At 44.7% G+C, this 14,777-nt stretch overlaps 1 protein-coding gene across 1 annotated transcript in view; it reads right to left on the reverse strand.

Moving 5' to 3' along the window:
* Positions 1–14,777, reverse strand: part of adarb2 (adenosine deaminase RNA specific B2 (inactive)) — a gene marked incomplete at both ends in the record, with an annotated part of 177,330 nt that overhangs the window by 25,085 nt on the left and 137,468 nt on the right. The window contains one exon of the mRNA XM_080515009.1: positions 8,541–8,655. Within this exon, the coding sequence (XP_080371135.1) occupies positions 8,541–8,655 (115 nt within the window). The remainder of the gene's footprint in view (positions 1–8,540; positions 8,656–14,777) is intronic.

The raw sequence follows: 14,777 nt of genomic DNA on the forward strand, positions 1-14,777 counted from the left end.
TGCAAGCTGATCCCGGAACAAGGACTAAACACAAGCAGCTTCCTTTAAACTGTTTACACCTCAAACTCCACACTGCCACAGCTACATTTATTGAAATACTAAACTATATCAGCTGCTGTGTTTTCCAATGATGCAGCTGCATGTACGAGAGCAGGCTTTCAATTCACACACCAAAAAAAAAAAAAAAAAAAAAATGAAGGGAAATGTCGAAATTGTTCAAGATGAATTTCCAGTATTTGCTTTTTTCCCTCACATTTTGTTTAAAAGAGTCATATTATCCAGCTTTTCACTCTTCCACGAGTCTCGTTGGTCCAAAAAATGTTGTATTCATAGTTTCTTGCCCCAAATCCAGCTTTTCCTTGATTTTTCCCTCCATTTGAATATTAGATCCTGGGAGCTACAGTCAGAATCTGCTGCGTCTGTGTGAACTGGACTGGCTCCGCCCAGTCACGCCTATTTTAGGAAGAGGAGGAAGTACTTTTCTCTCGTGGTGCCATGTGCCAGAGCAGAGCTGCCTAATTGCGGGAGGGGTCAAAGGGGGAGGAGCCTACCTTGATTGTGATTGGCTAATCCCCCAGTGACACTATATAGGGTTTGATTTCTGATTGGCTGGTTGGAGCAACACACTTTTTTAAAACTGAAACAAGCCAGAGAGAGAGAGAGAGAGAGGACAGACTTTCCAGGTATGGGGAAAATTAATTCAGCATAATATGACCTCTTTAACAAACTCGTGGGAAAGTGAAGGAAAAAGCAGGTCAGACATCCTGTGTACATGATGGAAAAAACACATAATGTAAATGAGGTCGTTTTCATGAAAATCTCGAACGCGATGAGTTCATGTGACGGCGCTCCCCCGCTCGGCGACGAGGCCCACGATTCCTTCTGAGCGATGAATCAAGTTCAAACAGACTCTCCCAATTTCATTCTCCTGCTTCTCCCATGCCGTTCCACTTTTGCGATTGTTTAGATCAATTTTGCAGTGGATAATTTCTGCTGCGCCGCTCGCTACCCTCCCATGAAATTGGCACTGAGGTTGCCTTCAGTTTGCAGGAGCGAGGGAAAGGAGGAGGAGAGATGAATGAAAGTGAGGGAGGGAGGGCGGGCGGGCGAGCGAGCCCCACAGGCGGTGTGCTGTTTTTAAACCAGGAATAATCAGCTGCATCACAGAAACACAAAGAGAGACGGTCAAAAGGAACAAGGTGGAGAGGAGTCAAAGGCCCGCGGCGCTCTTCACACACAACTACATCTGTTGATTACTGGTGATTCAAAGATGTCACACCCCGGGATAACGGCACTGTCAGGAAGCATGTACATCACAGGCGGAGACCTGGAACCACTCACTATAGCAACTAACCCGGCGCAGCGGCGCCCGGCACTGTCACAGGCCTTTAAAGGCGAGACAAAGCACACACACCGCCTCACTATGGCAACAACACACACACACACGGAACCGAGCCCTTTTTCCTCGACAGGTACAGGCAAATGTTGATTTAGTATTTTGATTGCTGCGACTCAGATCGGCTGCGACGGCGGTACAGGGTCAAGTGTGACGGGAGGTGTGGCAACAATCAGGCACAGCGGGGCAACCCCCACCCCCCCCCACCCAACCACACACATACAACCCCCCCCCCCCCCCCCAATCAGGAATTAAAGAGGAATTCATGAAGGCATGGCTCAGATCAAAAGTGCGAGCAAAATTACACCAGAGTGATTGACACCCCGAGCGATAATATTCCAGACATTACCAGGCTTTTTTCTTTTATTTATTTCTTTTTTCTTTTTTACGAGGATAAGTTGGGGCAGTTTAAGTCACTGAAGTCGACGTTATGTGGAGCCGCGGGGAGCCCGGCGTTCCCGGGGAAAAGCTTTTCGTGACAGATTCAGTCCACGGGACTCCATCTGTCACTCCGCTCCTCCTGAGACGTGAACCGCTGCAGAACCAAACCGGTACGGAGTCAAAAAAAACCCCCGAAAAGATCTGGAACTACAATCAAACACCGAAAGAGGATGTGACACCTGCTTAGAATACCGCAAATAACATTTTTTTTTTAAATTGACAAATCGCACCGACTGCTTGTCACCGAACACGCACGGATGCCGGAACATTTATATTCAAAGAAGATTATTATTCAATCATGTAATAATTGTGTTTTCATTCTGTTTGTTTCCTTCATGGTTGAACGAGTGTCTTTGTTTATCTCGATCAAATTTCACAAGATACAGTGAATTGATGGACACTTTTTATATCCCAGGTGTGAAACAAACAATATAGTTATAATGTCTAATAAAGTAATAACTTCCCTATGGCGTAATAAGATATTTCATCTCGTCAATGTAATAGCATTTTTGATTGAGATGAAGAAAAATACTTTCAAAATGTATGAAATCGGGAACCTTAAGGCCCCATTAAGACGACAGCGCTTCATTTTTGCGTTTTCGCCACACTACGTGTAAATACTAAAATTCTTTTCTTTCCCCACCATTTTGTCCCATTCACACTATGTTTTGCTTGTGAGGAAATAAAAAGTGTTTCTGCTCTGGAAGATCAAACATAGAAAAAGACCAAGAAACAAACTGAAACTCGAAAAATCAAGGTTGCTTATATAAAAAAAACATTTTTTTGGAGCTGAACTAGTTCTTTCTTTCAACACATTTGTCAAGCAGCTTCAACATATGTGTGTGTGTGTGTGTGTGTGTGTGTGTGTGTGTGTGTGTGTGTGTGTGTGTGTGTGTGTGTGTGTGTGTGTGTGTGTGTGTGTGTGTGTGTGTGTGTGTGTGTGTGTGTATGTGCTTAATGGCGCATCCCTTCCACCCCAAAACGTCGGTCCACTCCACTTGCTCTGCCGGCGTGTTTGGCAAAATGGCCTCTCGCCACCAGGCTGCATCACACTACATTACACCGCAGCAGACTGCGAGGACACCCTCAGCCAATCGCAGATTTGGATTTAAAGGGACAGGATTCGGATTGAAAAAAAAAAAAGAAAAGAAAAAGACAAAGTCATCATTGTCAAACTTTAAACTCAACATTGGATCCAATATGATGCAGTTTTTCATGATATTTTCTTTCTGCCACGTTCACTAATTGACTTTACGTTGGACCGGCTCTTAATCTTTTAATTCTGCAGTAAAAAAAAAAGACGTGACAACTCATTCCAAATGAACTTGAATTCCCCAAAAGAACGAAAAACAAAACAACCCAGCCTCCCAAACACGTCTCTCCCGCTGCAATAAATGACTCCTCATTTTTCCTCATTATTCATGGGAGAGGGACCCGGGTTTGCTTAAGATGCACTCTTTAATTTTACGATGTATAAGTCTATTATGACAAGCAGTATAACAGATGAAAGAGCCCCGAGTGCTAATGCACAGAATGTATTCACATATTTAGACAAATGATTAGTAATAAATGAACTATTTAAATGACTAAACCCACAGTTGAAGGGAAAAAAAATAAATAAAAAAAATTACCAACTATACTTCACTGGAGTCGTTTATCCTCGTTTGAAAGTTCATTAGCTGGTAGCAGTGGGCAGTCGGCACACCCACAGAAATGCACAGAAGCTTCGGTTAATACTACATCGTGTTTTTGAGGGAAATAATATCAGTGAGCCTCCCTGTATGATACATAGCTAATTATGTACGACGTTGGAATATTTAATTCTATAGAAAAAATGTAAACAGACGTGCAATCCGAAATAAGGAAGATTTTGTTTCAGCTTTGGATATAAGGATCTACTTGAAAAGCTTTTATTGTATAAGATCGTGGAGGAAACACAAACACTGGCATACAAACAGACTTTTATTTTAATCAACAACTAACCTTTTCCTTTACCTGCTGGTACAATGGGCTGCATGCGAAAGACAAAAACAGCTTAAATATTATCAAACTCTGCTCCGAAATGATTGGAACTCTTTAGAGGGACTCTGGGAGGAACAAGTAGCGAGAAAAGCAAAAACGAATCACCGTTATTAACCGTTATTACCATTATTACCATTATTACGTGCCCCAAAGAAAAAACTAACAGGTACTCAAAGTCCTTCATTCCCTCTGCCATAAAACCCTTAAATACAGACCACGCCCATTTAAACATTTTAATTTTACCAGAAATTTCTTTGAACGGCATTTGAACGGTCTTCGTGGACACAGGGGGAAACACAACTTTTTGAAAACGCTGCCACAGCCGCTGTAAATAGTTCCCCTGCAGACGCACAACAACGACAACAGCAGCCTCAATCCTGGCAGGACTCCCACTCCATATTCTGTCGTTCTCTAATTCCATAGTTGAGAGTCGCCCGTCATCATTAATGTATAAATTGTATTGTTCCCTGCGCTCATTTAGGTGTTTTTTTTATCAAAACAAAACAATATCTCCTACTTGTGGACCCGACATAAAAGAGCTCTCATCAGGTTGGCTCTGAAAGATACTATAGGATCAAAAATCTATATTGATTTCGAAATAACAGTATTTGTGAAACTACAGCAAAGCGTGGAGGAGAAATATTTCTCCTTTAATGAATAAGTCTTCAAAGCGTGTGGAAAACCACACTTAAAGTCCAATAAATCAGAAGAAAAAGTGATTAATAAAACTGCTCACACAATTAAGGGGGGGAGAATTAAAAATTCATAAACTAAGGACGCATTACTGGGGATATTTTACGGGTAATCACCAAAGAAAACCACTGGGAGTGTTAAATAGAGAAAAAAAAAAAAATCCATACAAATGACACGACCATGAACCTTGCAATGATCCATTATTACACATGCCAGCTGCAATTGACAGACACTGGAAGGCTATTATCAGAATCCCTTTATTCTCTATGGTTATAAAACAGGGGAAAATAAGCCAGCCATTATCTCTGAGCACCATAAAGCACACATTAAAACATTTTCTTTTGAAGCAGAATGAGCTCCCAAGGTCAACTCTTAGTCAAGTCATCCCTTTTTTTTTCTTCTTCTTCTTCTTCTTCTTTTTTTTCTGAATGCCATTTTAGGGTGAGCTTCACAAATCCTATCTTTCATGTGTACTTTTTCATCACAAGATGTTGGATGATTACGCTGAATGTCATCCAAACCCGTGTCGTTTTTAAATCACGGGAAAATCTCGAAAAGAAAAAAAAAAAAGCTCAGCGTTTAGCAGAAAGAAAAAAAAAAACACACACAAGTTGGCAGGAGTGGAGAAAAGCACCCTGTTGAATCTTTATTAGCTTTAGCACCAACTGCTCTGAACATATAAGGGTGGCTTTGTGAAATGCTGCTGAAGCTCTCAAATCTCTCTCTGGGCTGTAAACACATCTCTGCTACTTTTTTCTTTTCCTTTTTTTTTTGCTGCTTACAAGCTGTTTTGTTGCCGGATATGATTATTGAAACGCTAAAATCTGCGACAGCCGGAAAAGCAGATAAAGAGCGTGGAGAAATCCCCGTTTGAAAATGGATCCGCGCAGTTAAAAACCATAGCTTAACTGTCATTTGTGATCAACTTGTTTCAAACCCCCCCCCCCCCCCCCACCCCCCCACCCCCCCACCCCCCCTCCACCCCCACACTTATTTATTTATTTTGTTTGCTCCCATCTGAGTCCCCACCGTCTTCCTCCTCGGCTCAGATTAGCTCCCCTCAATCCCAACAAACAAATTTAAAAGAAGAAAGAAAGTAAGAAAAAAGAGAGAGAAGACGAAGACGAAGAAGAAGGAGAAGGAGAAGAAGGAGAAGAAGAAGCAGCGTCTGTGTGTTTTCATGTCTGTGGGCACATCTGAGCGCCGTTATCTCGCCTCGATTGAAATGAGATTTTCCACACTATTTGATGACGTGTGCGGTCGACTTCCTCGCCATCCGAGGCTAATCTGGCTCAGGTCGGGGCTCAAAACGTCTCGGCGGGGAGGTTTTGGGCCCGTCTCAGGTTCAAAGACGAACCCCCCCACCCCCGATTTATATTCCCCAGGCAAACGCGTGGGACAGAGAAGAGGAGGAGGAGGAGGAGGAGGAGGAAGCTGCAGAACAGGACACCCTAGTGTTCCTGTCAAGTTTGTTGTCCGACGGCGGCAAACCCGCCGCCGCTCCACTGTAAATACTCGGCAGCCCCGCGTCTGGATCTTTGAAGATAACGTGGCGCTATTAATAAACAAACAGAAGCAATTACTGGGAGGCGGCGGCGAGGAGGGGTGGGGGGGGAGAGAGGGGGGGTTGGATTAGGTCAGGATGAGCGCCCGTCTCACTGAAGTCTGAACTGATGAGCTGCTGCACTCCAAAGACAGAGCAGATACCGATCCCTCCTCCCTGAAACCCCCCCCCCCACACCACACCACCACCAGCGCCTGCAGCCCCACCAGTGAGATAACCCCTCCCTGCTTGTGTGTGTGTGTGTGTGTACCTGTGGTCATTCATATTTGAAAATCCCACAAAGAGTAAAGGCCAGGTCTTCTGCTTCACAATTTCCTCTGTGAATGTTTTTTTTTTTTAAATCTTAGTCTTTGACTTTTCAATTTACGTACAGTTTCTCGGCGACTAATGCACGTAATACAGCAGTGTGTATTCCTATTTGTTAGCCGAGGAACTAGAAGTTAGGGAGGCAGGCTTGCCACTAAAACTCTACTGTGGGAGTGTCGGGCGCCGCGTGCAGCCCAATTTCATCTTGAGTGGCAAAATAGTCCTCCAGAGTGTCGTTACTCCACAGTCACCTGGGACTTGGGAGTTTTATAGGCGACAGTCAGTGTAATAACAATCCAATATGGCCGTCTGTCCATACATATGTCCTGTGAGCTCGCCATTGTTGATGTTTATGGAGCGGCTTGTTCTTAGCTGCATCTGTGTGTGTGTGTGTGTGTGTGTGTGTGTGTGTGTGTGTGTGTGTGTGTGTGTGTGTGTGTGTGTGTGTGTGTGTGTGTGTGTCGCCCAGCATGCCAACTTCAACTATTCTGAATTTTTCATGGAAGCACATCCTCTTTAAAATGTTGCCGTGTAGACGCAAAACTTTTCCCCTAAATGCGGCGCTTTCACTTGAGAAGCTGAAAACTTTGCTTTACATCTAGAACGGCTTGGCGTTCACAGTCCAGGTGAGTCCAGATGTTGAAACAGACTCGTCCGCAGTGCGAACCTTTCACACGTGAAACAAAGAGTTTTAGTCGGGACGGCCCGGACAAGCTAAAATCTTGAGATCCAACCGAGAACAAGCAGAAACTCCAGAACTTTTCCTCTCTTCCCAAACCTCATCAGATTAGAGAGACGCAACTGTAAAAATTAACCTGCAAAATAAACTCAAACAGAACATAGACCTGCTGAGCTTATAATTCTGTATACACTCTTGGGCTGCGTCTCAATTCTCCCCCTTAGCCCTTCATCTTACCCCTTTGAATTGCGCGTTCATGAGACTCTGAGGGGTGTACTATTTCTTCACCTTGATGGAGGAAAGGCGGAAAACGAAACAAAGCAGTCAAGCTACTACAACACGTTGGATTTTGGACGGCGTGACGACGGTCCTGCTGGAAAATCAACAAACATCCGTGGCTCGGCTCTGCTGATATAACGGCGCCGTATTATGACGTCAAAACTGTGAGACGGAGCGAGAGGGGGAGGGGTGTCCCAAATCTAAGGGCTGAAACTGCCTTTGCCCTTGTTTTGGAGGCAGAGGGCTAAGGGGTAGGAGGAGGGTTAAGGGGTAGGCGGAGAGCTTAGGGGTAGGCGGAGGGCTAAGGGGTAGGCGGAGGGCTAAGGGGTAGGCGGAGGGCTAAGGGGTAGGCGGAGGGCTAAGGGGTAGGCGGAGGGCTGAGGGGTAGGCGGAGAGTTAGGGGTAGGCGGAGGGCTAAGGGGTAGGCGGAGGGCTGAGGGGTAGGAGGAGGGCTAAGGGGTAGGCGGAGAGTTAGGGGTAGGCGGAGGGCTAAGGGGTAGGCGGAGGGCTAAGGGGTAGGCGGAGGGCTAAAAACAGAATTGGGATTGGCCCTTGATGTCACAGTAATGGGAAAACACTGGACGCCAAGACGTCCTGTACCAATAACTGGAGTGCAACTTGGTTACGATCGGGCGTTTTTTATGGCGCGAGTCAGTGGTGACAAAGATAAACGTGGGTCTGGTCGTGTGATGCCGCAGAGAGAAAACAGGAGTGTCTAACGTCCTCTTCTTCTTCCTCCTCCTCCTCCTCTTCGGTGTCACTCAGTCAGATTAAGCAGATCTAGTTAAGATTCCCACTGTGGCACCAGGAACTCCTGTCAAAGCCGCCCGAGCACCGCCGGTCCAGCAAGCAGTGGCGATGAGTGACACCCGGCACCATGTCTCATTCTCCTCAGAGACTCTGAATAGTCAATAATTCATCAGGAAGGTATACTCCTGCACGATGGCAAGGTACGGCACGGAGTGGAAACGCTCTCTCTCTCCTCCCAGCCTCGCCTTATCATTCCTCTCTTCGCTTACATTTCCTTCCACATCCCTTTCTTCTCCCCCCCACCCCCACCCCACCACCACCACCCCCCCCCCCCCCCCCATCACTCTCTCTATATTGCACCACTTCAATAATTCAAAGTGATATATAAGAGTCAATGAAATTTGCCATACCTCGGGTCATTACGATGCCTGCCAGGGATTTGTGTCGGGCGTGCGCGGGGCTGCAGCCGCCCACCAGCGACCGGTACTTCTCCCTCACCAAGTGGAATATTGAATCGGCGAAGTCCTGCAAAACACAACGGCTGCCTTAATTCTCCACCACGCACAATCTGCTGGAGACCCACTCCCCGCCTTGTCATAGTCAATCGGTCCCATTTTTTGTTCAGAGATTTGAACCCGGGGGTCGACTTACCTGTTAAAAATAAATAAAACCACCAAAGAAAATGGCAGAAAGCTCTAACAATTGTTAAAGAACAAATCTTTGAATCCACATGTATTTATAATAGTGCCAAATTAATAATAGGAATAATAACAGAAGAGATACACTGAGGTTTGTGCTAATTTCTTTATAAAGGTTAATTCAACCAGCGAGGTTAAAAAAAAAAAAACCTGTCTCACTTGTATATAGATATATATATATATGATACTCTGTAGTTTTTAATGAGCATATTTACATCAGATTATCACCTGAGAAGCAAAACCAACATAGAAATTAAGCCAAAACATTGAAAATGTTCCTCAGTGTGTGATTACATAAACATAATTAAAACTTTGAAAGTTTACAATATGTTCATCTTGATCTCCAAAAGTAAGTAATTTTGTTGTTTTCGGTATTGAAAGTCTATTTGGTGGTGTTGTATACATTAAAAAATACAAAAATACAAATAAAAATATATATAGAGAGAGTATATCCATGCACTGTATACAATCACAGGTTTAACATGTATATTTCACATCAGAAAGTTAAATAAATCTTGTTTGAAGGACACAGTTTCTCAGCATGAGGTGTTCGTTTACCGCAAACAGACTCTTAAAAGAAATTTTAAGAAGCGTCTTCATTTTCTTTGCAAAGATTTAACCCACTTCTCATTATTCATTGATCGAGCCGCAAAACATATGGCGGCATTTTACCCTCGGCTGACTACGACCAAGAGGTGAAAGAGCCAATCAAAGAAAAGCTTCTTGTTATCTTTGAAACAGGAAGCCGAGACAAAGGGAGGCTGGAGAATCACAGCAGAGAAGTGATGGGGGGCAGAAATAACAATGGTTACAATGATTAAAATTAGATAACACTGTAGGGGGGGGAGGTTGGGGGTTCCATCATGGGCTGCCAATCGCTCCGCTGACGTGATCCGGCCAACTGGATCAGGAGCCAAACCCGCGGTGCAACTTTAAAGTCGCTCTCTTTGTGGATTCGCTCATCGGAGGACGTTGACGCGCGTCCCGATACCATCGCTCCGGTTTCTCTGCGGCTTCGCTTAAGTGGGTGAGCGTGTTGGACGCCATTTTTTTTTTTTTTTCATTTCCTCTACCATCTGCCGAGCAAAGCCCCCCCCCCCCCCCCCCCCCCCCCTGTAGCCCCGAGCAGCTTCACGCTGAAAACGCAGGGAGGAAAAAAAAAAAAGCTCTCATCCCCAACATGCTCCGGCGGATGAAATGCTAAGTAAGCACATGCTACTAGACATTCCACTAAATCCGAGCGACGCGCAATCGCACCCGCACCCCTTCAAACCGCTAATGCTCTTTTTACTCGAGAGGTAATTAAGGGGTTTAAGTCTCCGAGAGGCCCGGCGACTTTGAATGGATCACCGGGGAGACGGAGCGACGGAGCGGGCCTTCTGGACGGACCGAAGCCACGGCAGCGAGAAGGACATCAACAGATGCCACAGTGACAGACGTGCAGCGAGAGAGAGAGGGAGAGAGAGAGAGAGAGAGAGAGAGAGGGAGAGGGAGGAGAGAGATTAAGATGAGGAGGGCGAACGAATTAGTGAGCATATTGCACATTATAGCCCTCGTCAGGGCTGTGAAATACTCTCACAGTCGGGAGCTGGCGGTGGAGGTGCTCGCAGCTTGCGGTGCGTGGGCCTGTGTGTATGTATGCACACGCACATATTGCCGCGCCGACACTGGTGTCGGCTCGACGCCTCGCCCGGGAAAGAGTGGCAAGTCAACACAGCGAGCGAGGGAAACGGCGACAAACAGGCTTGTTTTCACTCATCAAATCTTGAAAACGGAAGGAAAAAACCCCCAAAAAACCCCACAGTGGGTAGATGGAGATGTCATGTAATGTTATATTGCTGAATTAATTAACAACCTGCCAATAGTCTGTAAGATATCTGATTCAATATCATAGCATTTGGCCAATTATGCAAGAAATATATTCAATGGTTGAAGCAGAGCTAAAAAAAATGAATAAATCCTTTGAAAAATGTAAACAACAGCACCCACTAGTGGCCCAACATGCCAACGACATCGTTTTTAGTGTTTCTGCCATTTCCGTGTAAACGGAAATCGTTTTTCAAAACGTTGCATTGTAATCGCAAACCTTTTCTGAAACGATGCTCTTTCACTCGAAACGTCATGTAATCGCGTCGTTCTTCAGCACGTACGTTTAAAAATACTTTAATAACCGCAGTTTGTACGTGACAATGGTTCCAGGTGAATTAATGAATAACCTGCCAATAGTCTATAAGATATCTGATCCAATTTGGCCAATAATGCAAGAAATATATTAAATGATTGAAGCAGAACTAAAAAAATAGATAAAAAATAAATAAATCCTTTGAAAATGTAATAACTACAGCCAATAAAGCAAACAACAGCACCCACTAGTGGCCCAACATGCCAACGACAACGTTTTCGGTGTTTCTGCCAATCGTTTTCAAAACGTTGCATTGTAATCGCAAACCTTTTCTGAAACGATGCTCTTTCACTCGAAACGTCATGTAATCGCGTCGTTCTTCAGCACGTACGTTTAAAAATACTTTAATAACCGCAATTTGTACGTGACAATGGTTCCAGGTTGATTAAAAAAACAAAGCAACAACCTCAACAAAAACATAAATACAGAAATAAGGTTGTATTTCTTGGAAATATAAATATTTTTTTGCACGGTTTATGAAATTTGCATGTGAAAAATAGTGAATGGGACAGTCGTCATATTCATACTATTTGTAAAACTGCAACCTTCTTCTTTTTTTTTTAAAAACCGTAGCCTGAACTCGAGCTCCCGTTTCCGTCGGCTCAAAAGAAAACTTCCATTTACAGACCTAATGTGTTGGCGTAAGCCGGCTGATTAAGGTGCCATTAGCTGTGAGCGTTGGTTAAAAAACACCTTGATGAGTCTCCGGAGCGTGATTCTTGAGAGAAGCTCAGACTGAGGAATTCATTATGCAGTCAAGTTAATGAAGTCATGAAGGGAATCTGGCCCAGAGGATCCACTCAGCACCCCATGCGGCGCTTTCAGACGCGTGTCGATTTCATTACAGGCCATATCAATTGTCGGTTATTAGAGCCGGTTTATCATCAGGACTGGCAAACTGATACGTACATTCAAATATAGAGTAAAGATTTACTCTTCTGCTAAAAGTACTTCATGTTCAAGAGGAGTCGGTCTGTTTATGGCGCATTAAATAACCTTACCGGGAGCCATGACACTCCGTAGGCCACCATTTTTTGTTATTGTCCATCTATTGAGCATGTGCAGAACAACTACTGACTCCAGCCATGGTGAGCATGTGCAGTAGCAGCTCTGTCAGAAAGGTTGAGTTTTATCTTGTTTCCATGGAGACGGAGATGGAGCGTTCTCAAAAACATCACACCTTTTGGGAACAGGTTTTTAAAAACATTCTGCATTTGCAATGACTCACGTAAACAGACGTCACAACAAAAGTTTTCCTTATTTACTTGGAAACGTTTGTCAACAAGACTGTCCTGTCAATGTTATAACTAGAACAATGATGCTGGATAAACTAGAAATACTCTTATTCAACTATTTCCAGTCTTACCACGCTCTGTAATTATATGTGAAGGCTGATTTAATGGATATAATATTTTTCTCTTGGGATCAATAGAGTGTTACACATGGTTCAGCTTTCTCATACCAGTTTTTATTATTTTTTTTACTTAAAGAGTAGAGTAGAGAGCTTTATTCCTCCCCAGGGGGAAACACAATCTTACAACAGCTCAAGGTAAAAGGTGCAGAACTTATAAAACTAAGGAATTAAAATATGTAAACATATGTAAATATCTAAACAAGAGCAAAAAAGAGCACAAAAAATGGAATATGTAACTATAAAAATAAAAAATAAATATAGAATAAAACAATCCAGTAAAAAGAAAAATCCTCTAAAATAGAGTAAATTGCCAGGATTGTTATACACACAAATTGTGAAAAAGGAAAATTATACAAAAAAAACCCCAAAATACTTCACATTTTGGCAAATTGGCAGAATAATTCTGAAGGTGTCCCTCAATATGAGTGATTATTCCTCATCAATATATATATAAAAAAAATTAAATAAAAAAAAAGCCTCAGTTTTGTGTCTGGAACTCAAACCGTCCCAGCAGCAGTCGTGCGAGAGAACCAGCCTTGTTTTGTAATTCTGTGCATTTCAGCAGCCCCACTGAGGCTGTGTGTTTGAGTCTGTACAGCAGCAGAGAGGAGGAGGAGGAGGAGGAGGAGGAGGAGGAGGAGGAGGGGGGGAAGTAAAAAAAAAAAGAAAAGAAGAAAAAAGCTGCCTTGTTTCTTGTACCTGAAAGTGACATCCAATTAATTGGAACAGGATCCTGCTTGGCTTGGCAGCGTCAGCTGGTGTCGGTCACAGTCTGAACCCCGAGTCAAGTCCTGCGTCCTCCTGAAGGCCTTTTCATTGATGACATTACGGAGGTGAGAGGAGGTGAGAGGAGGTGGCAGCTCAGGAAGGCCCCGGAGAGCAGAGGTGGAATAGACCCTGGCAAACTGCCCAGCTCTGCTCCTGCTCCGTCTCCTTCCCTCAATTCACGCTTCCTCTTGTTCTCACCTCATCGTCTCGGTTTTTTTTTCCTTCTCCTTGTCTGCTCCCTTTAACCATCCTCCCTCCTCCCTCCTCCCTCCCTCCTCCCTCCTCCCTCCTCCTGCATCGTCAGGTTCCCCCTCAGTCTCTCGTGGCAGCTTGTGATAGAGGGCAGTGATGTGCCAGGAACAAGAAGCCAACAATGAGTCAGAGCCTATCATTTTCTCCTCCCGAGAGTCGGGAGTGAAGAAACAACATCATCTGCATTACCTGACTTTAAAAAAAAGAAAAAAGAAATAAAGAACAAACAGGCTGTGATTTACAGCTGCAGCTCCCTCCGGTCTCTTTCTGTTTATAACGGCTAATATCGAAACGCATAAATCTGTCTGTAGCCGTTCCCTGCTCTCATTTTCCTGACACACACACACACACACACACACACACACACACACACACACACACACACACACACACACACACACACACACACACACACACACACACACACACACACACACACACACACACACACACACACACACACACACACTCGGAGCGTCTTTCCTCGGTGTGCGCCACCTTCAGTTTGGGCCTAATGTGGCAGAAAAACGGGGCCAAGGATTTCAGATCGGCGAGCGAAGGGGGCCGGCTGGCTTCCTCTCCGCTGAGCATCAAGGTTAGCTCCGCTCCGGAAGGGCCACACTGGGGGGGGGGGGGGGGGGGTAGGTGGGGGTAGGTGGTGGGGTTTAAAGTCTATTTCAGGTGAGTGACGGAGGCTCTGCCCCAGGATGCGTCTCCAGGAAACTGCTGCGGCGGCGCCGGTGTGTCTCGCCCCACCTGGTGTCTCTCCCGCATTAGTTCTGACCAATTTACCGAGCGATTCCCGCCGGCGTCCTCCGGGGGGGGGGGGGGGGCGACGAGCGGCCGCGGTTTATTCAGGAACTGCTAACAGCTGCAGCGGACGAGATTTATTGCGGCAATATCACGTTATCGGCACGGATCGGGAGGAGACGCTGAAGGAAACATTCAATCTCATCTTCCCGACGTTTGATCTCATTTGCACTTAATCACCTGGCGGGTCTCCCGCCAATACGGCGGCCGAGTTCACACAACAAGCACTTAAAGTGATGTCGGAGGTGATCTGAGGTGAGCGGATCTCTGATCCCACACGTAGTTTTAGACAGATGGTGAAAAGATGAAGAGGTCGCGTGCAGAAAATTCACTATGGAAATTCAGAACTATAGGGGTGATGGCATATCTATTGATTTGAATACACTTTTATCTCCATTGAGTTTCGACTCTTAATCAGTTCTAAAGTGCACAAAACAACCACCAGACCTCTAGTCTGTGCCTTCATCCATATATGTGTGTTGTTGTTGGATTGGTATTCAACATTCCCTGTTAAGTAGAGATT

The sequence above is a fragment of the Blennius ocellaris genome (assembly GCF_963422515.1).
Source record: "Blennius ocellaris genome assembly, chromosome: 19".
Classification (NCBI taxonomy): Eukaryota; Metazoa; Chordata; class Actinopteri; order Blenniiformes; family Blenniidae; genus Blennius; species Blennius ocellaris.